General features: G+C 33.8%; 1 protein-coding gene across 6 annotated transcripts in view; it reads left to right on the top strand.

Annotated features, from left to right (window-relative positions):
- PTPRM (protein tyrosine phosphatase receptor type M) overlaps positions 1-23,327 on the top strand; it is a 938,548-nt gene that overhangs the window by 326,678 nt on the left and 588,543 nt on the right. For all 6 annotated transcript variants that reach the window (XM_074275249.1, XM_074275231.1, XM_074275235.1 and 3 more), the window contains exon 3: positions 12,446-12,717. In XM_074275249.1, coding sequence (XP_074131350.1) covers positions 12,446-12,717 — 272 coding nt within the window. The remainder of the gene's footprint in view (positions 1-12,445; positions 12,718-23,327) is intronic.

Below are 23,327 nucleotides of genomic sequence, written 5' to 3'. Positions count from 1 at the left end.
TCCTGAATACTATAAATGCTTTCCACAATTGCTGTTGCTAAAACATTTGTATTGAGCATTCTTATGTTTATTTGAAAACAGTACAGTTAGCCTGATCCTTTGCATTTATGATTCATCAGAAATATACTTCTGGCTCTTAGCCTGCTCTAGGATATTGAAGTTAATGTTTATCTTCTCTTGGTTTTTGCAGGCTAAGGAAATTGAACATCTGTTTTGAATAATTGACCTTAAATCGCATTTTAAAATAAAATCATGTGAATATTATTAATATTAGCAGGAAGCAACCAGGATATTCATTGATTTTTCATTTTTTTTGCAGAGTAAAAATCTTAAAATCCATGTTTTAAAATGAACCTTTGTTATATTTTAAGGAGCAGATTAAACTTAGTGCTTTCCTTTTACTTCTTTTTTCTAATCAATATTTTTCTAATCAACTTTTTGTTTTCTAGAGAAGATAGTTTAAAGACATAGCTCCAAAAATTGACATAAAAGCCTGCTATCTGTGTGTGTGTGTGTGTGTGTGTGTGTGTGTTTATATGTGTTAGGTTTAGAGTCCAAACACAATGCTCTTTAACTTCTAGTCATCCTGATTGCTATTTTTGTTTGTGCAACTTATTAATTTATTCTAAAGAGTAAGCTCTTTACCCAGAGATGTTCCATGAATATTTGATTGAATTTTGGAATTCAGCAAAGTTTCTCCAGTACTTTTTCATTTAAAGGCTGCCTTTGTTGACATTCAAGACTGAGAAACTTCCTTTCAATCCCATTTTACCATTAACTTTCCATATTCCCTGTATCACTTTCATTTTTTCAATATGACCTTGACCTGTGCCTGAAAGGAAGGTAGTTAACATTCTCTCGGACAGGTCATTACTGTTCTATATTGGTAGTCTTTTACATTTTAAGCTTTAATTGAGTTTAATAGCTTCAAACTACACTAAAATTTTTGAGACACCTGGTGTGATAGAAAAGCATTATTAGCTTTAGGTTCAGAGGATGTGGATTAGAACTTTGACTTTGTCAAATGTTGCTTTTTTGTGTGACTGTGTTCGTCATTCTGTTTCTTGGAGACTCAATTTTCCTCTATGCAAGATAATTGTAGAATATTCTAAAAATCTCATTTAACTCTCAAGCCTAAGAATTTGTGGTACAGATATCACATGATTGGGATGTTAGAAGTAGAAGAGATAGCAGAGGCTATCAAGTCTTTCTTCTTCATTTACTTGACCAAGACTATAGAGCTAGTAAGTGAGGAAGGCAGAAATCAAACCCAGGTCCTCTGACATCAAAAATAACCTCTTTTTAAGGGATTAGATCTGCTTATTAGGGGACCAAATAGACGCTCTTAAATTGCAGGCTAGAAATTTGGCTGAGGACAAAGATAACAGATATTCCTTCCCTCCCAAAATGTTGAGTCCCTCTCCTAAAAAATATAGCAATGGATTATAGGCCCCAGGATGGGACAGTACAGAGAAGAGATGCTCACAACAATAAGCTTGCTAAAACTAGAGGGGATTGTCAACTCTATAGTACTTCCTTCATCAAAGGAGAGGGAGTTTTGAGAGAAAGTTGAAAGAAAGAAGTAGTGAGAACTTGGAAAAAAAATTTAACAACTTAGTCAATGTATTGACCAGCCATGATTCCAGAGAATCTATAGAGAAACATGCTAACCACCCCCTAACAGAGAGTTATGCAATCAGTTCAGTTTGAGACATAATTTTAGACATGACTGAATTCGTTTTGTTTAACTATACATATTTATTTTAAAGACCTTCTTTTTCTCCCTTTCTCCCCTCCTCCAGTCCTTTTGTTTTCTAATGGGAAGCAAAGAATGAGAGAGAGAGAGAGAGAGAGAGAGAGAGAGAGAGAGAGAGAGAGAGAGAGAGAGAGAGAGAGAGAGAAAGAGAGAGAAAGAAATTCTTAGTAATTAATTTTTAAGTAGTAGTGAGAGATACCCTAGCAGAAGAGCGTTTTCCCCCCAAGAATAAATAAAAGATGCACAATATTTTCAAACTTACTACATAATGATATAATAATTGACCTTTTATCTGCCATCCAAAACTATGTCACCATTGTGTATTGATTGCTTTCTGAGTTTGGTATTTTGCATATTAAAGCTAAATCAGTCATTTTATCTTAGAAAAAAATGTCCTCATTCTGCTGATCCATGATGGAGAAAGGGAAAACAGGGAGATGAAAGGGAGCAGTGGGTAGCTTAGAACTGACAGCAATTTGGAAGAATATGGAGAAAGCTTATATTGTGATGGCTTGTGCCATTCTGGGATTTAGAACCAAAAATAAGTCACTTTCCCAAGTTGTCAATCATCTCTTGATATCTGGGAAATTAAACCCTCCCTTAAGACCCTTCTAAATGAGTCTGTCTCTATTCCATTGTAGTACTTGTTTCATTTCCTGAGATAGTCATTAGTTTCATCAAATAATTAAAAGGTTGTATTTACTTTATTCTAAGCCAGTTCTTTATACATAAATTAGAGAGTGGATACAAGATATTTTCTAGCTAAAACGCTAATATGGTGCATCTAAATGATACACTGTAACACAATTTAATTCTCATTAAGAATTCACTTTTCTTATAAAGGGGAAGCCCATCACTTTTCTAAATGGAACCCATAGGATTTCATCTGTTTTCCATGGCATTCTTTGGTACTTATTGTCTTCCACTAACAAGTAGTCTCTAAGGTCTTTTACAAGATGACAGGGCATCATGTTCTGTATTTGCTGATGTGTTTTAGGTCATATGATTTATTTATGAAAATCTTTATAAACTGAGTCTAATTTGCCTTTTCTGTGCATTTTTATTTATTCAGCTATGAATATAAATAATATACACAAATGAAGTTCATTAACAGAAAGAGATGTTTTGGATGAAATATGGTATTTTCAGTGGCTTTCTATCACCTTTAGAATAAAAGAAAGGCCCTCTCACAGTTTGGTTCTAGCTCACTTATCCATACTTATTATTCGTCTTCTATATTCTGACCAAACTGGCTTGCTATTCCTAGGACTTGGCCTTCTATCACCTGCCTTTGTTTTTGTGGAGACTAGTCCCTATGCCTCTAATGTTTTCCATCCTCTCCTTTACTTTTGTGCATTCTTAGCTTCCTTTTAGTCTCAGTTTATTGGATTTTTCAAGGATTTAGTGTTTCCTGTCTCCTCAAGTGATTTTTTTAACTCTTTACTTGTAAGTATGCTGCTATATAATGTAAGTTCCTTGAGGTCAGACATTGTTCGTTTGTTTGTTTGTTTTTGTCTTTGTGATCTCCACTTCACAAAGATGGAATAGCAAGTGGATCTCTAAGTTCATTCTTATAAAGAATTTCCAGGTCATGGAAAGTCCCATCTGTATCTAGAGAGAGAGCTTTGGAGACTGAGTATGAATCAAAAACATAATATTTTTATCTTTTTGTTGTTGTTTTTGTGTTTGTTTGGTTTTGCTTTTTTTTTACTTTCTCATGATTTTTCACTTTTGATCTGATTTTTCTTGCACAGCACGATGAATATGTAAATAAATATAGAAAAAAATGCATATTTAATCTATATTGGAATGCTTGCTGTCTATGGGGAGAGGAAAAGAGGGAAAAAATTAGAACACAAGGTTTTGCAAAGGGAAATATTGAAAACTATCCTTGCGTATATTTTAAAAAATAAAATACTATTTGGTGGGAAAAAAGAAGAATCCCTACATCAGGAAACTCTACTCACTATAATATATGTAGAGCATTGAGTTGCCTAGCTATCTGAAACATTCTTTGACATGCTCAGGCTCATTTAACCAGGATGTGTTAGAAGCAGGTTATGTCCTTAGATATTCTTGGCTTTGAGGCCAGTGCCCTTTCCACTGTGTCCTGAGGTCTTTCATATAGTGAGTACTTAATAAAACTTGTTGAATTGAATTTTACTCTGAGACTATTTCTAGTGGATAACAATTGCCTAAATTGTTATTATATAGTCAAGTATTTTTATTGCAATTTAAAAATCCTTTTATTGAGAAATTTTGATATGTACACATATGCATACTACACATGTACACATATATTCACATATAAGTACATACATGCATGCCTATAAGATAGACTGCTATACATGTATGTTTACACAGTGCATATACTATGTAAATACACAATATATACATATGAGGTGTATATTTCTAAAGAGACTGACTCTATCTAGATGTCTATTGCCTATCTATCAAATTGATCAGTCATTCTCATCTTAATATTCGGTCCCAAAGACACTGATAACCAATTGTTATAACAGTAATAACTAAAATGACCTAGCAATCAAGGAGGAATGAAATTGTTGATAGGCTTATATAGATTTGCTCCTATTTCTGTGGCATCAAGTACATTTGTGTATATAGATCCATGTTAAGAGATAGAATGTCAGATGAATGAAACTTGGTTCTTGATTCTAGGAGCACAGAAGCCAGGCGGAGAAAAAACAAAACAAAACAAAACAAAACAAACAAACAAAAAACAATGGTAGAGCACTTCATTCTTATAATATAGCAAAGGTTCTGAATTAAAGCATTTGCCACTCATTGGTAAGGTCAGAATATTTTGAGGAGCTGTACTGTGTGTGTTGTTAAAATGTTTATAGGAATACAGAAGTAATAGGGAGATATCAAGACTCAAACAGTTCTGAATAAATGTTGGATAAAGAATGAGTTTATCAGCAGCTCCGTCAACTTTGCTGGAAAACTTTAATTGGTACTGAGGTTTTTAAAAATGATAATGGCATGTCTTAAATTCCAAATAGTCTTTTGCCTTTGTAGTGTCTACTCTCATGTCCAATTAGCTTCCTTCACAAGGCATTTTTTGCTTTTTATTCAATAGAATTTGATGCCATTTGGTTTTGTCATTAGTAATCTCAGCAGTTGTAGTGAAGACATCTTAATTAGAATCATAGATAACTCTGGGTTGAAGAAAGACTTTTTATTCAAGCATTTTAAATGTAAAATTCAAAATAAACTTGATCTTGGAACTAGGAATGTTTACGTTGGAGAAGAAAAAGACTCAAAGGAATATGATGATTTTTCTCAAATATTTGAAAGACGTTTGTGGACGAGGAATCAATTTTGTTACTTTTGAACCTAGAGGACAAAATTAGAAGCAGTCATGGGTGGAAGTTACAAAGAAAATAAATTGGGCTTAATGAAAAAAAATATATATATCATTTAGAGTGATACCAAGGTGGAATGGATTCCCTTGGGAGTCACTGGGTTCTCCCTCATTGGAAGTCTTCATTGTAGGTTAGATAGCTATATTATAAAGAGCATTCTTTTTGAGTATGCTTTAGATCATTAGATGACCACTGAAATCACTTCCAACTTTGAAATACTGTGATTCTGGTATGGGCTGAGTTCCGTACCACTGGAAGGAATACCCATATCAAGGTAATCATAGATCCCTTGAATTATAGGATACCTAAAACACATAATTTTAAAAAGTGATTCAAATTCTATAGATGGAGATACAGTCAAAAGAAATGGAGAATTGTATATCTACGAAATTCAATGAATCAGCATGATGATGAAAATTTTTGTGTAATGTCTTCCTCATTAGAATGTAATCTCCTTGAGGGCAGGCACAGGGACAAAAATGTGTCAGCTGCTTAATAAATCTGCTTCCCGATTAGATACAAAGGACAAAAAAGGGTACATCTATAGCAATCTAGTCTTTGACAAACCCAAAGATACCAACATTAGGGACAAAAATTCATTATTCAGAAAAAACTGTTGGGAAAACTGGAAATTAGTATGCCAGAAATTAGATATGGATCCACACTTAACACCATATACCAAGATAAGATCAAAATGGGTCCATGATTTAGGCATAAAGAGGGAGATAATAAATAGATTAGAGGAACAGAGGATAATCTACCTCTCAGACCTGTGGAGGAGGAAGGAATTTATGACCAGAGGAGAACTAGAGATCATTATTGATCACAAAATAGAAGATTTTGATTACATCAAACTAATACAAACAATTTTGATTACAAACAATACTAATGCAAACAAGATTAGAAGGGAAGTAACAAATTGGGAAAATATTTTTAAAAGTAAAGGTTCTGACAAAGGTCTCATTTCCAAAATATATAGAGAATTGACCCTGATTTATAGGAAACCAAACCATTCTCCAATTGATAAATGGTCAAAGGATATGAACAGACAATTCTCAGATGATGAAATTGAAACTATTTCCACTCATATGAAAGAGTGTTCTAAATCACTACTGATCAGAGAAATGCAAATTAAGACAACTCTGAGATACCACTACACACCTGTCAGATTAGCTAAGATAACAGGAACAAATAATGATGAATGTTGGAGGGGATGTGGGAAAAATGGGACACTGATGCATTGTTGGTGGAGTTGTGAAAGAATCCAGCCATTCTGGAGAGCAATTTGGAACTGTGCCCAAAAAATTATCAAACTGTGCATACCCTTTGACCCAGAAGTACTACTACTGGGCTTATATTCCAAAGAAATACTAAAGAGCGGAAAGGGACCTGTATGTGCCAAAATGTTTGTGGCAGCTCTTTTTGTTGTAGCTAGAAACTGGAAGTTGAATGGATGCCCATCAATTAGAGAATGGTTGGGTAAATTATGGTATATGAAGGTTATGGAATATTACTGCTCTGTAAGAAATGACCAGCAGGAGGAATACAGAGAGGCTTGGAGAGACTTGCATGAACTGATGCTGAGTGAAATGAGCAGAACCAGAAGATCACTGTACACTTCAACAACAATACTGTATGAGGATGTATTCTGATGGAAGTGGAAATCTTCAACATAAAGAAGAGCCAACTCACTTCCACTTGATCAATGATGGACAGAAACAACTACACCCAGAGAAGGAACACTGGGAAGTGAATGTAAATTGTTAGCACTACTGTTTATCTACCCAGGTTACTTATACCTTCAGAAGCTAATACTTAATGTGCAACAAGAAAATGGTATTTACACACATATTGTATCTAGGTTATATTGTAACACATGTAAAATGTATGGGATTACCTGTCATTGGGGGGAGGGAGTGGAAGGAGGGGGGGGATAATTTGGAAAAATGAATACAAGGGATAATATTATAATAAATAAATAAATAAATAAATAAATGAATGAATGAATGAATGAATGAATGAATGAATAAGTAAATAAATAAATAAATCTGCTTCCCAAGTAACCAAAGTGTAGTTCTAGATCTAATCCCCTGACTGCGACCCCAAAAGACCAAGAATAAAGACTTTTGCTTATTCGGACTCTGGCTGATTCTAAGATATCCATGGTCCCAAAACTAAGTGAAGTGAGTAGAAACAGGAGATCACTGTACATGGCAACAACAAGACTATGCTATGATCAATTCTGATGGACATGGCTCTCTTCAACAATGAGATAATTCAGACTAGTTCCAATGATCTTGTGATGAAGAGAGCCATCTACACCCAGAGAGAGGACTGTGGGAACTGAGTGTGGTTCACAACACAGCATTTTCACTCTTTTTGGTGTTTGTTTGCATTTTATTTTCTTTTTAATTTTTGAATGATGAACAGGTTGACTTTAGAAAATCTTGGAAAGACTTACATGAACAGATACTAAATGAAGTGAATGTAATCCAGAGAGCATTATACATGGTAACAGCAAAATTGTGTGATGATCAACTATAATAGATTTAACTCTTCTCAGTTCTTGCAATGATCTAAGACAATTCCAATAGACTTGGAACAGAAAATGCCATCTACCTCTAGAGAGGGAACTATGGAGACAATGCATATCGAAACATTATTTTCACCTTGTTTTTTTTTTTCTTGTCATTTTTCCCTTTTGTCTTGATCTTTCTTTTATAACATGACTAATATGGCAATATATTTTGAATGATTGTACATATATAACATCAGATTACTTGCTGTTTGGATAAGAGGGAGGTAAAAGAGAGAGTTAGAATCAAAATATTACAAAAATGAATGTTGAAAACTATCTTTACATGTAATTGAAAAAATGCTTTAATATTTTATAAAAAGAAGAGCTTGGATTAAATGACTTCTAAGATCCCTTCCTCCTGTTTAAAATCTATGATCTATGAGCTTAAATTGTAAGCTTTCAAAGTGTAAGCTTTTTGAAAACTCAGAATTACAATATGATTATTAATCATTGTACTATACTATAGGATGGTGCTATTAGGGATTGGCTACCACATCTACTGTTGGAGACTTTTCTGATCACTGCTTCTTCATTCCTGCCATTGTTGAGTCAGCTGATGGCATCTTCCATCGCTGATGTTTTCTTTTCTTCTTTTGAGGTTTTCTTTTGCTTTTCAGTTTTTACACCCAAGGACTTAGCTTTTTATATTTCTTTCTAACCTTCATGAGAATTCACCCTTTTTTTTCTAATAACACAGACCTTTTCTTTACTGTTAGAAGCCCTCTTGTGTTTCCATTTATCCTGTTCCTGGTTCAGCAGCTTGTCTGTGGATGCTTGAGATAGCTAGAAGCATAACTGAAGTATTAATATGTTTTAAACAAATATCACAGAACTATCTTTTGTTCACGAGGTACAAATTGAATATGCCCCCAAATATGTAACTGCTGTAGGAATTCTTACACAAGGAAAAATTTTGTTGAAAAGTATCTGGGTGGGTGTAGTAATGTTAGGATGCCGGACAATCCGTCCCCCAGAAAGGGTGATCAGTGCACCTGTGACCTGGTAGATGATGGATCACAAGTTCCTAATTCCTTGAGAAAAGGATGAAAGGACAAATATGTGGATTTTCTGATAGGATAAATCTTCAGGGGGGAAAAAAAGTATCAAAGCCACATTACCCTAAGGGTGGTAGACAAGAGAATGGGGCTGCATTGACTGAAGGAGCCATCACCAAAAACAAACAAACAAACAAACAAAAATCTGTGCTCCCCCAAGCTATCTCTAATTTAAGCAAAGTTCTTATTACCCTATTTTCTATACATCTCTGAACTTACATTGGCAATGGAGCTAATCAGTACCTTGATAAATTGTGAATAAGTGAGGCTTTTATTTCATGTGCATAAAGCTAAGGATTGCAAAAAATATGCGGCCGCTATGCCAGCTCTATGATGGAGATGGGGGTGGTGTGTGTGTGAGTGTGTGTGTGTGTGTGTGTGTGTGTGTAAGCAATTTTATATTATTGCTTCAGTTGCAAAGTTATTTGCTGTGCTAGTTCTTGTGGTAATTGATCAGACTGTTACTTGATGCTCTGACATTCAAAAATTTGATAGGATGGTAAAACTTGGAGAGGCTGTATAAGAGAAAATTAAAATAAATAATAGCATGTAAAAGGTACCCTATGTAAAATGTCCTAACAGTTGCATTTATTTTGTCTGAAATAAGAAAACCTAGAGGGTAAATTTTGTAATGGACATAAAGACCATAAAGTTTATCAGCTAGAATAATTAGGAATAATTAATTTTATTCACTTATTTGATTAACCAGAACAGACATTAGCTGACTATGCCCAGATAATAGAAATTTTATTATATTCACTGAGCAAAGTCTCTCATAGGTAGCAAATAAATCATACAGTTTCCAAAACCCCTAAACTCCAGAGCTTCCAATAGACTAATACAAATTATAATGATAGGTTAGAAAAAGGATAACTAATTACATACAGTTATTACTGCTGTCACAAACAATGATAGAAGACGGACTAATCAAAAGCATTTGCCACTAGATATGATTAAGCTAAATTTAATTCCCTCTAAAATCCTAAGATGTGGACTTCTTGTATGCATATAACAGAGTTATTCTAATTTCAGGAGACTCAGATAATTATTCTTAAAGACCTTCAAAGTCTAGATCTGAAAACTGTCACTTTTTAACAAGTAGCTATCAACTCAGAATCCTTTTTCAAATGTCTACAAGGTTTTATTCACTACTTAGATACCAATGACTTCAGGGTGTTTTGTTATCTGAACACAAACAGAATTTGTGTGTTAATTTGCATTATGGTTCCCTTTATTTATAAGCCCAGTTGGAAGGCTTATGTTGAGAAAAAAATTAGAGAGGTAAAGAAGGAAGTACAGAGGGAAACCCAATTACTCTTTGAAAATGCATTTTCTCACAGTCAAAACATTGAAACAGAAGGTGAAAATTAAACATTCAACCATATAGAAGAATTTCTAAAAACAGATGATTTGTCTGAAACTGAATAGAAATAATACATAGAAGTCTTTAAAAATACTTGGTGAGTTAATTCTTGTTTGGCTATAAAGGAGCACAGGAGTGATAAAATAAAGATGGTTTTTAAAAAAATCCTTTCTCAAATCCTATGTTAATTTGATGCAACTTCAATTTGGTTGGAGAAATCACTATATAATAAGGCTGATTGGAACTCAAGGTGACTAGAAAGAAGAGTAAGAAAACACCTAGGTGTTTTTGATGAGGTCCAATAATCAGGATGAGAGAAATGATTGTATATTCTTGGGTAATAAAAGAATTAGTATATGTGATTCACTGGAACACTGTCAGTGATCTTTCTTTAAAAACTATTTTGTTGATTTTTTTTTATATGACTGTCATTTCCCTCCATTGAACCCTCCCTTTAAATAAAAAGCAAGGAAAACAATCCAGTGCATTAATCATGTATCTCCAAAGAATATATCTCTACTGATACCTAGATAGTATCCTGGCTCAGGTAGAGTAGCTGGTATTTTCCCTCAATTTGCTAAATTTTTAAAAGTATGTTTAAAGTTTTTTTTGGTTTTTTAGTTGTATAGAACTTGGTTGTACATAGTTGGCAAGAGGAATTAGTTAAAATAAGAAGCTACCAGATGTTCTGCTTTTCCTCTCCCATGCCTGTATTCCAGGTAGAGCTCCTCTTCTGTCAGCCTCCTGGTCCTCACAGTGGAATCCACACTTTAATGGCCTGTATCCAGGATTAACAAATTGATGTGGGAGTATTTTGGCTGCCTTTGGCCCTCTGCACAGTTTGAGCTACCCTTGGCCAAAACAATTCAGATTTGTGACTCTGATGAAGGACAAATGCCCTAATTTTCTTTCTTTTTTTTTGGGGGGGGGGAGAGGAAGAGCTGCTAATTGTTGTTATTGTTGTCTCCTTGAGAGAGTGTGTTCTATTTTTTAATCTTAAAATTTATTTTCATACTGAGATTAATAAAAGCAAACACGAACATTTCCATAAAATGACAGTAACAAAGAGGACTGATAAGAAAGTTTGAACTTCAGTTGCACATTTTTTTTAAAGTACAAATTAAGGGAGTAACAACATTGCTATTTTTATCTTCTGCATTTTTGCTTACTTGTATGCTGTAAAATTCATTTTTGTTAACATCTGTTAAATATAGAACACTTAAAAGTGGGGAAAATAAGTCAAATCTATAATTAAACTCATGTGATTTTCTTCCAGAAAATATTATAGATCATATTAATGAGTTTTTTTTTTCCTCCAGACTTTTCTTGGTATGAAGATATAGCCAGATTTGAACAATTATGATTACTTGGTCTAGTGTTCAGAATTCTGTGCAATTTACTAAGGATGATTTTTCTAAGTTAAAATACAGACCCAAAAGCTATAGGTTTTTGCTGGTGGCAGATATAGAAAATACAAAAGTCTGGCTGACTGATTAGACAACAATGGACTGGTTAGAGAACAAACGCTTTGATTCATCTTTTGGGGGGGAACTGCCCTATTTTCAAATAGCTATTGGGATTTTCTTTTTCTTCAGCTCTGTGGCAATGAATAAATGAATGAATAGATAAATAAATAAATAAATAAATAAATAAATAAATAAATAAATAAATAAATAAATAAGAGTAGTAGTTTGTTTTCTTCATAAGTGCTTAAGTGGCAGCTGAGGTAACTTGGAGGCAACTGACTGTAGCAGTGTAAGTAATGGACTGGAAAACAGGAGCCTCAAGGTTTTGATTCTAACTCTGTCACTAACTTTTTATGGAGGTCTGGTAAAGTTGCTTCCCCATCTCTCGGTGACTGCTTTGCATTTTTATTAAATACCACCTTCAAAGACACTGTGACTAGTAATTAATAGAAAGGAATTAATTATTCCATGAATGAAAATTCCCTTCTTAAGTACTTATTTTGAACCAAGCACAGTGAGTGCTAAGAAATGCAGATAGAAAAACTGATTCAGTGTCTTCTATCAAGAAGCTCACAGTAGAAGCTCAATTGTAGAGTGATATCATTTATAAAGGAATCATTTGCAGGGCATATGGAAAAATCTAAAAGTTCTAAGAATCCTACAGCTTGTGTGTAAGACAAAACCTAGGGGTATCTGGAGTGTAATGTATGTGAGGGGGGACAGTGAGAGATGTGTCGGAACTGTGTTTAATAACAGCACATAAAAAAGTGTCCTGTGACTTTTTAATAGTGACCAGAATTTGTGACTGTGGATCTAACTGCTTTTTATTTTGTTTTGACAGGCTCTTTTATGTTGGTTAACACATCTGGGAGGCCAGAATTACAAAGGACACATCTTCTCTTGCCCCAGCTTAAAGAAAACGACACCCATTGCATTGACTTTCACTACTTTGTATCCAGCAAAAGTCATTCCCTTCCTGGGCTATTGAATGTTTATGTAAAAGTTAATAATGGTCCTCTGGGGAACCCAATCTGGAACATATCTGGAGCTCCTACTGGCACCTGGAATAGAGCAGAACTGGCAATTAGTACCTTCTGGCCCAACTTTTATCAGGTACATATACTTCACTTTTCATTTATAGTAGAAAATGTTTATTTTATTAATTAATTAAAATGCTTATTAATTAATTGGAATGTGTTAATGCTCTTAACCTAAAATATATATTGTTGTTTATTATTTTAAAAAGACTCTCTTGTTTCTTTTGGGAGGGTTGCATTGTTACAATCTGAAATGTATGAAGTCACAGTATCTTGTCAATAAGGTATGTTGTCATATATACTCCCAAAGAGGAGCTTTGTTTTTCCAAGATTATTTGTCTGTATTAACCGAGGTACTAACCTTTTGAAAGAAACCTGTTCCAGCCAACTTTATATGTATAATAATTTTTAAAGTAGTATGATAGAAAGGAGAAATAGTAAAGACCTGGGAAGAGTATAAATAAATACCCCATTGTTTATTTCATATTATTATTTATTATACATATAATATGGGCATTTAGGTGGTACAATAATAGAGTACCAAATTTGGAGTCAGGGATGCCTGAGTTCAAATTTGGTTTTAGACACTTAATTTGGACAAGTCACTCAATCCCTATTTATTTCAATTCTCTCATCTGTAAAATGGGGGAAAGTGGAGAAGGAAATGGCAAACTATTTCAGTATTTCTGCCAAGAAAACCTCATGAACAAAGTTCATAGGGTCATAAAAAGTTGGACATGACTGAACAATATCAACCACAACATATGGCTAATATTAAAATAATACTTTTGCTTATTCATTGTTACTTATTAGAATTTATATTATAATTTAGTAAATTATTTCATCTCAGTGTGCAAAGACTTCTAGTCTCAAATACCCATCTACTTTTTTTGTAATGGAAATGAATAGATCATGGATCTAAAGTTGGAAGGGAACTCAGAGGCCATCTAATCAACCCCATAACTTTATAAATTGAGAACTAGAAAGATTGAGGGATTTGCCCCCAACTTAAGAGCAGTCAGTAAGTAGCAGAACAGGGATTTAATTATAGATCTTTTGGCTTGAATTTCAATTCTCTTTCCACTGTAGCCAAGCTCAGTGGTCCACACAGTATTCACTTAAGCTACAGTTATTAAAACCGTAGGACATTTTCATCCTATTTAACTCTGATAACTTTGGCTCTGAAGACTGCTAAGTGACAGTTAAGGGCTTAATTTTAAAAATATCTATTAGTATAAGTAAGCTGGGATATAATCCAAATTGAGCCATTTAATTTCTTTTTCTATAAAAATGCTTTCTACATCTGGCTGTGAAAGTCAACTATGCTAAAGGGATGCCTAAATTTCTTGACAACTGGGAGAGATCAGACTTTTTTTTTGTTGTTCTTGTTGTATTTTTATTTATTTTATTAAACATTTCACAATTATATTTTAATCTGGTTTGGGCTGTACTCTTCAGTTTGACACCTGGACTAGAGGAGAGTATTTGGCATCTTTAGGCTACATAATCTCTAAGACCCAGCTCTAAATCTGTTAAATCTTATGACTATTATTATATATTATTGTGAATTATTTTGATTAATAAATATTAATAATATTAAATACCTGTAACAATATAAGATCTCTAAGAAGTCATTTGGTAACTATTGGTTGCATTTTTTAGGGAATAGCGACACTCTAGATTTTTTCTCTCAAATATTTTCCTATAACTATTGTGTAAATTTATTATTTCAAATATTAAGTAATTAGAAAATATAACCCCACTTTCACAGTACTAGTCATTCTTTTGTCTAGTGCCTTCTTTTTGTAATATACTGTCTCTTCATAGAGTTTCTACTTAAGTAAGAAAGAAAAGATATACCTAAAAGGGTTTTTGGGGAAGTTTGTAAGAGGAATAGATTATTTTTCACCAGGTGGATAAGAGGCACAAGAGAGAAATCATTGATGACATGTGATTTGAATTGGACCTTGAAGAAAGGAAAGCATTTCACTAGATGAAATTGTGAGAAAGAAGAGAAGACATTTTAGCCATGATGGACAGCCTGAGCAAAGTCATAGAGTCTACAACTTAGAAATCAATTGTATTTAGTTAATACAATGTCCAAGAGGCACCAGACTCCTCCCAAGGCCTGTGTAGAATTGTAGATAAACTGGGTTAACTGAAGTTTTAAGAACATGAAGAATCCAGGAAGATGAAATTGATATCTTGGAGTTATGTTGGGAGTATTTTGAGCTTTTACATAGTTGAGGGCTAGGAAGTTTACTAATGGCTTTCCCTCAACAACCCTATGGTGAGGTAACTAGTGCAAATACTGTTATTCCCATTTTACAAGTAAGGAAATCAAGGCTCTCAGTTTGTGACTTCTCTAAAATTATATAGATTGTAAATGACAGACCTATAATTTTAAACAGGCCCTTTGACTTTAAGTCTAATGCTCTTTCTGCTATATCACATAATTTACTCTCAATATATTAATATATATATATATATATCAATTAAAATTACATAGTAGAATTTAATATAAATATTTATATCTTAATATACTTTTTAAAAAATCTTTTTAAAAAGTTTTTTGGAGCTGACTTACAATCCCCAATACTAACTAGGCATTGGTAATAAAAATTAAATACAATGTTATATGATCAAATTAATAATAAATGTTTTTGACATAAATTCTCTGAAATTTTAAAAGTATATTAGAGTCAAGGCTTGCCTTATGTGGTCCTATATTTTTTTGTCTGGAGAATAGTTGACATCAGCATTTTAGATGTTATTTTATTGAACCTGAATGGATCATCTGGCTCCAAATATATTCTCACCTTTCATAACTATGGTGATGTACTGTATCTAGAAGGCATAGATAGATAGATATAGAAGAATAAATATGTGTATACATATATATGTATATGCATATATATGTATATATATATATATATATATATCACCTTCTCATAACTACATTGAAGCATTGTATCTAGAAGGCCTATAGATAAAGATAGATATGATAGTTGTGTGTATACATATATATATATATACATACATGCATATACTCATACATATATATATATATAATTATATATATGTGTGTGTGTATACATACATACACACACATGCATGCTAAGTGAGAGGAAGTTAAAATTAAAGCATCCATCAACACATCACCAGAGACTATTAGTTCTTTAGATTAATTGGAGAACAATATCCAGGAGTATAGTTAAGTGGCCTAGAGGACACAATACTGGGCCCTCTATCTGGAAGATCTGAATTCAAATTCATCTCTAGGCACTCACTAATTGTGCAATTCTAGATCAAGTTCTGTTTCCCTCAGTTTCCTCAACTGTAAATGCAATTGGTGATACTTAAAAGTACCTCAAAGAGTTTTTGTAATAAATAAATAAAATAATATTTGTACCTCTTTTACTATTTGATCTAGTCTGGTTTTAAGGTGTTATTTTATTTTTCAAATTTGTCTCCATTATTAAGCTATTAACTATTTTTTCATCATTTTTTTGCATCACTTTTATTTCTCTTCCCAATTTTTCTTTTGCTTCTTTTGTTTGATTTTCAGAATCCCTTGTAAGGTCTTCCATGGCCTGAGAACAATTTAATATTTTTCTTGAAGGCTTTGGATTTAGGAGCTTTAACTCTGTTGCCTTCTGAGTGTGTATTTTGAACTTTTTCATCACCATAGTAACTTTCTTTTTCTGTGGTTTGCTAATTTTCCTAGTCTACTGCTTGACTTTTAACTCTTTGTTAAAAGTCTTCCAGTTGTGGAAGATTCACTGTCGCAAGCTTCAGGGATTTTTGTGCGGTTGTTTTCAAAAATACTTCTAGGAACCTGTAAGTTTTCAGTTATTTCAAGGTGTTATGATCCAAGGAGAGGTGTGTTTACCACCTGTGAATGACCCAAAAGCTTTTTTTCTGTCCTGGAACTCTGAGGAGAGTCCCTGTTCCAGTGTGACTACAAGTTCTGAGGTTCTGGTGACCTGGATCCAAGTATGGGCAAAACAATAGGATCCTGCCTCAGTGGTAGCACAGAAACCCCTGTAATCTCCTTCTGACCAGTTGTTCAACTCCCTTACTGTCTGTGAGCTGTGAGGCTGGAAGTAGCCACTGCTGTGGCTGCCAAGAACTGATCCTTTGTTTTCATTCTCTTTTTAAAAGTCTTAGCAATCAACAGAACAATTACATGCTTTGCTGAGGGATCTTCCAGAAATTTGCTTTTAGGCTTGAAATATCACCAGGTCAAGTGCTTGACATCTGATTTTGTACTATGCCTAAATTAATTTTAAGTACTTCATTCATGCTCATTAGCTTCAAACATCCCATTATTGTTGGCCAGCAGACTGTTATCTACAGCCATCAATCTTTTGGACTTTGCACTTTGTTTTACATTTTAGTTTAGAGGGTAAACTAAGACAAGATAGCCTAAAGCAAGGGTGGGAAACCCTTTTCTTTCTGCCAAGGACCATTTAGATATTTATAATATCATTTTCAGCCTATCTTATATCAACTTATAGAACTCAAGCAATGGGAGATTGTTATACCTATATTTCATTATCGCCTAAAATTGTGTTGGCAGGACCAGGCCAAATGATTTTGCAAGCCTTACACAGCCTACTGGCCGGCCATATCCCTGGCTTAAGGAAATAAATACAACATTCCTAATTCAAGATAGTCTAGGTGGTATATTATATCATTTCCAGGTAGCCTGGGAATCATTACTACAGTATCCCTAAGTTTGCACCATATCATTCCCCTTCTCAAACAGTTGGGACCCAAATTCATTTGGGGCAAAGGGATGAAGGTCTCATCTTCTGGACCTACCTCCTGCTAGAAGGGACCATGAAGCTATTGCCTAGCAGGGTCCAGAGTGACAAGGGAAGATGAATGACTTAAAGAGACTAGCAGTGACATCCAGGGGGTGCTGAGTCTTCAGATCAGGTAGGGGATGAGATCCCCACTTTGCATGTAGTTGGAGGAACATGAATTGGAGTTTAGAAGAATCAAAGTTCCCAAGTGACTAGGTAGCTTGGAGATTATTACAGCATCATTCCTAAAGGCTGCATCACATCAATCTCAGCATTGAAGAATAGAGGGTCTTATCTGTACTTGAAACTTTCAAACCACTCTGTGACCAGAAATAGAGGATAAAGAGTTATTATGTTGCCCTTCGAATTATAGTTGGGGAGATAGATACTATCCTAATTGCTTGAGTAAGTCATGGAGTATAAACTCCTTGAAGACAGGAAGCACATCATTTTAAATCTATCTTTAGCACTTAGAACATTACTATGCATGTTTTACTAAATATTGAATTGAAATATGCAGAATACTAGAAAGCATAAAATTTTGGTTTCTATCAGCAGTACATATATGGAAAATTTTTTATTTCTAAATACTTTTTTTTAATTGTCATTCCTTGATAGAATTGAATAATTTGTCATTTTGGCTCAGGCCTAAATTTTAGAGGCTTTTTATTTTTGTAGGTTGTCAACATAAATAAAGACAAATGTCCTTTTTATTTTTGATAAACAATGTGTTTTTTTGGCATCCATAACTTTCATAACCTTTCCCCTCTTGTTATTTCCAACAGCCACTTAACAGATTTTAAAAAGATTTCTCAGCTGCTGCTTAGAGGTATTCCAACCTGTAGTCATTTATGCAGCTTCTACTTACTATATATGGCAAGCTACTGTGTATGCTACTCTACAAATCACAATGGTAGCCTGCATGTAATACAGGTAATTGCAGGTTAATTACTGTTCATTAAAACTTAAATTGTCAAGTATTTGGTGATTAAGATACATTTAATTCCTTAATTAATGCTTGTTCTAATTGCTGCTACTTAAAACCTGCCCATTAGCTAGAGCTGTACCAGTAGGGAAGTGTGGGCTACCTGCTTTTTCATCAGAGGAGGAAACCTGCTGAAATACCTGCTTCTTTTGATTTACACATCAGCAACTTAATGCTTTTTTTTTTTTAAGATGAAATGGTCCTCCCCACAGTGGCTTTCTTTGTTATACTAATTTTTTTTTTTAAAGAAAAACACTTTCCAGCTTTGACTTTTACACTCTTATTTTTGTTTCCTCCTTTTAAGTTAGAAACAAGTTATCAAAATCACAGGTTTCTGGGTATCCCCAGGGAATCCAGGCTTCTGATTGCCCTGCACTTTTCATACATTGAGGAATTCCTTGTACTCTCGTGTCCATACGTATTGCAGTTCTTCTCCTGGGCTAAATTAGTTCTTTATAATTTTACATTTTTTTAATGTTTTATGGTTATTATTATTTTTATTTATAGTGAATACGTATTTTCTCAAACTTTGACTTTGTATCAGTTCATGGAAATATTTCCAAGTTTCTCTATTTTGATTAGACTCCATGTTTCTTACTGTGTAGTGTATTCTATTACATTCATGTTCCACAGTGTGTTTAGCCATTCTCTAACTAATGAGCATCCACTTTGTTTCCAGCTTTTTGCTAGTACAAAAAGGGTGTTATAAATATTTTGATATATTTAGAACCTTTTTTGGTGCACTGTTGGCCTCTTTATAGTACATGCTTAGCAGAATAAGTTAGAATAGTCTGGGTTACAAAGTATGGACATTTTGTGCCTTTATTTGCATAATTCCAATTTGCTGTGCAGAATAGTTGTACAAATTCACAGCTCTACAAAAAAGAAAGGGGATAATGTTAACATTATTTTTAATCCCTTCTTTTTTCCAAAAAGAAGAACCAAATAAAGGAGTCAAATGTGATAGCAAAAATGGTCTTCATTTAGCCATTATAGCCTCCTAATTAAAATGGATTCTCTTGGATGAGCTGAAGGATTCTGGGTAAAGATTAAGCTTGGATTCCATCTGAACCGTGTTCGGAATTCTTTTGCAGTAAGAACACAAAGGAATTTGCTCATAAGACTAAGCCAAGATTTACCCTTTACTAGTCTGATATCTTTTCTAGTAAATGAGGACTTCAGGGAATGCAGATAGCAATGATCTAACCCATCTTTTGAAATACGACTTCTAGTTTTCACTCACTACCTTTTTATATAGTACTTGCTTTCAACTCAATTATTCAATATTTTACAATTAAGTTATAATTTAGTGTGACAAAATTCATGTCTGAATTTCGTTCAGAGGTGGTTCTTTTCTGTTATGTTGTCCATATACTCAGAAATTGGAGGTGTGGTAGGGGAGTATTACTCCAAAGCAACCAGGGACATTATTTACAGTGAGCTGCCTCTGAAATCTAATTGTGTCTCAGAATGAAAACTGATAGGAACCATGTCTAAGAATTGATGATCACTGGACTTTGAACAGCTGTGGTCACATTAAAATTGACCCAGACCTGATACTTGTACAAATAGTAGATTAAAATAAAAGAGAATGTGTGTAAATATTTTTCAAATCAGTTTTAAACATCTTTTTAAGAGGTTACGGTGTATTTTGATTTTAAAGTTCCCCCATTTTTTCCTCTTCTATGAGAAAACTTTCCTTCTTCCTTGGGTTAAAGCAAATGCCACCTCTTTCTTTTATTTTAAATCATCTGTGATTCTTGTGGCCAACCAGAATAAGGATTTTCAACTTTTATATATTCTGGAGTCCTCTCATTTTCTCTTATAAAGATTAAACCTGTGTCTGGAAGAAATCTTATTCAATCAGCAAATGACAATTTCTCTCAGTCTCATTTTTTTCACTTGTAAAAAAAGGGGGGAAGAGGAATGATAGTATCTATCTCACAGGTTTTTTTAATTAAATTAAATTTTAAAAAATTTATCATGAAGTGTGATCATGTATAAATAAGACTTTGTAAATAATAAAGTACTTCCTATCCTTCTGGATCACAATCCTAGGAGCATCCTGGACTTTTTCACTATCTCTCACATGCCATGTGCAATCTGTTTTCATGGTCTGTCCATTTCAGCTTTGCAACATCTCTCTGATATATCCTCCTCTTTCCTTAGTATTGATAATACTCTGGTATATGCCTGCATCATCTCATACCTTAATTACCTGCAATAGTCTTTTATTATCTTTGCTTGCCTCATATCTCTCACCATTCTAATCCATTTTCCATTCAGCCTCCAAAAGTGATTTTCCTTAAGTACAGGTTGAATCATGTAACCTTCCCTACTCAAGAAAATCCAGTGGCTCCCTGTTACTTTCAGATTCAAATACAAAATATTTTTGACATTCAAAGCCTTTCCTAATTTAGCCCCCTCCTACCTCTTCAGCCTTTTCATACCTTAGTCCTGGACAGGTACTTTTGGATACAGTAACATTCACCTCCTGCCAGTTCTACAAGCAGGTTTGAGGCATTTTCCATCTCATCTCTAGATATTTTCTTTCCCTCATGGCTGGGACATTCTTTCTCCTTAATCTCTGCCTCCTAATTTCTTTGATTTTCTTTAATTCTGAGATAAAACCCCATATTTTTTTATTTGTTGGTATTTTTTAATCATAACTTTTTATTGACAGTACATATGCATGGGTAATTTTTTACATTATCTCTTGCACTCACTTCTGTTCCAACTTTTCCCTTCCCTCCCTCCACCCCCTCCCCCAGATGGCAGGCAGTCTTACACATGTTAAATATGTTATAGTATATCCTAGATCTAATATATGTGTGCAGAACTATTTAGTTCTCTTGTTGCATAGGAAGAATTCGATTCAGAAGGTAAAAATAACATGGGAAGAAAAACAGTGTTCCTTCTCTGGGTATAGCTGATTCTGTCCATCATTGATTAATTGGATCTATGTTGAAGATATCCACTTCCATCAGAATACTGTTGTTGAAGTGTATAATGATCTCCTAGTTCTGCTCGTTTCACTCAGCATCAGTTCATGTAAGTCTCTCCAGGCCTCTCTGTATTCATCCTGTTGGTCATTTCTTACAGAACAATAATATTCCATAACATTCACATACCATAATTTATTCAGCCATTCTCCAATTGATGGGCATCCACTCAGTTTCCAGTTTCTGGCCACTACAAAAAGGGCTGCCACAAACATTTTGGCACATACAGGTCCCTTTCCTTTCTTTAGTATCTCTTTGAAACCTCCATATTTTACAGGAAATCTTTTCCAACCCCTCTTTATTCTAGAGCTTTTCTTCTCCAAATTATTTCCTATTTATCCTATATGTAGTTTGTTTGTATATATTAAATTGCAATGTAATCATCTCATTAGAAAGCTCCCTGAGGACAGGGGTTGTCTTTTGCTGTTTTTTATATCCTCTTTAGCACAATTCTTAAATTATAGTAGTCATTTAAGAAATGTGTATTGATTAATATCAATATGAGATATATTATTATTATTATTATTATTATTATTATTATTATTATTACTGTTGCTGTTGTTTAGTATACCACCCACATTTTATAGATGAGAAAACTAAGGCCCAGAAAATTGAAATTGACTGCCTAAAGTCAGATAGTTACTAGGAAGGGACTGAGCTAGATTTTCAACCCAATTTCTTTTATTACAAATCCCAAACTTTCCCACCATATCATGCTGCCTACATCCTTACTTTTTTCTTCTTTTTAGTGGCAAGGCTAAACAATAATTGTGATATTTATAAAAAAAAAAACTTTGCACTTTTAAAATAAATGTAAAAGGGGGAAATGCTAGAGAAGGAAAGCTAGTCTGTTAAAGAAAGGGGCAAAGAAAATAGATGCTGGAATTTATCACTAGAACTGAAAAAGAAAGTCAGTCAACAAGCTTTTGATAAGCATTTAATATGTGTCTTTTTTTTTTTTTTTTGATACAATGCAAATTTGGGTACCCAAGGAGGAGAATTTCCATTGGTTTGAAAAAAAAAAAAACCCAAAATATTGCTTTGTATTTCTTTTCTAATCCATCTTTTTATTAGGAAATTTATGGCAATTTTGACCCACATTCTGACCCAGAATTCTTCATGACTACTCAAATCATTCATTATTTTTGACTCTTTAAGGCCAAAGATAACTTTTGTTGTTCTTCTCAATAGGGGAAAATGCTTTTAGTGAAGATGTTTATAAACAGATGGGATAGTTTTTTTTTTCTTTTTTATGTGTAAACTTTGAAACTTGATAGGTAACATAGCCATATAAAATGTAATTGGTAAGATTGTTTAGGGCAGGGATTATTAAACTTTTTCCACTTACATTCTCTTTTTGCCCATATACATGATTATATAAAATAGATCTATATATTTATATATAGAAATATATAAAATAGGTGTACAAATGAATCTTTTACTGATAATAAATCATAATTTCATGACCCCCATATTTAGTCATGAAACCCCATAGGTGGTTAAAGACCACAGTTCAAGAAACTGGGATTTAGGGTGTCTAGGTAGCCTTGTTTCCTTTTGTTCTAAGGAATAGACAAGTGGGTCTCACTAGCGTTTTTTCCAGCACAGCCAATTGTGTTGGTAAGCAAATCCCCTTTCTTTGCTCACATATAGCATGGGAAAATGGAAAGAATGAAAAGCTAATTTTGCTCTTCATTGAAGCAAGGAGGATAAGGGATGCTGCAATGTTAAACTGCTTCTCTATTTCCTGTTTGTCAGGTGTCTGAGGGGTAGCTTGATGTAAAACATCTACCAGACTTGCTTCTAGGGTTGCTTTTTATAAGCAAAAGGAAACGAGTGTTTTAACCAGTTGTTTCCTGACTTGACAGCTAATTCTATCTACCAATTC

Source organism: Sminthopsis crassicaudata, chromosome 1, assembly GCF_048593235.1.
Source record: "Sminthopsis crassicaudata isolate SCR6 chromosome 1, ASM4859323v1, whole genome shotgun sequence".
In the NCBI taxonomy this organism is placed as follows: domain Eukaryota; kingdom Metazoa; phylum Chordata; class Mammalia; order Dasyuromorphia; family Dasyuridae; genus Sminthopsis; species Sminthopsis crassicaudata.
Note: the sequence above shows the minus strand (reverse complement) of the source record. Positions and strands in the feature narration are given on the sequence as shown.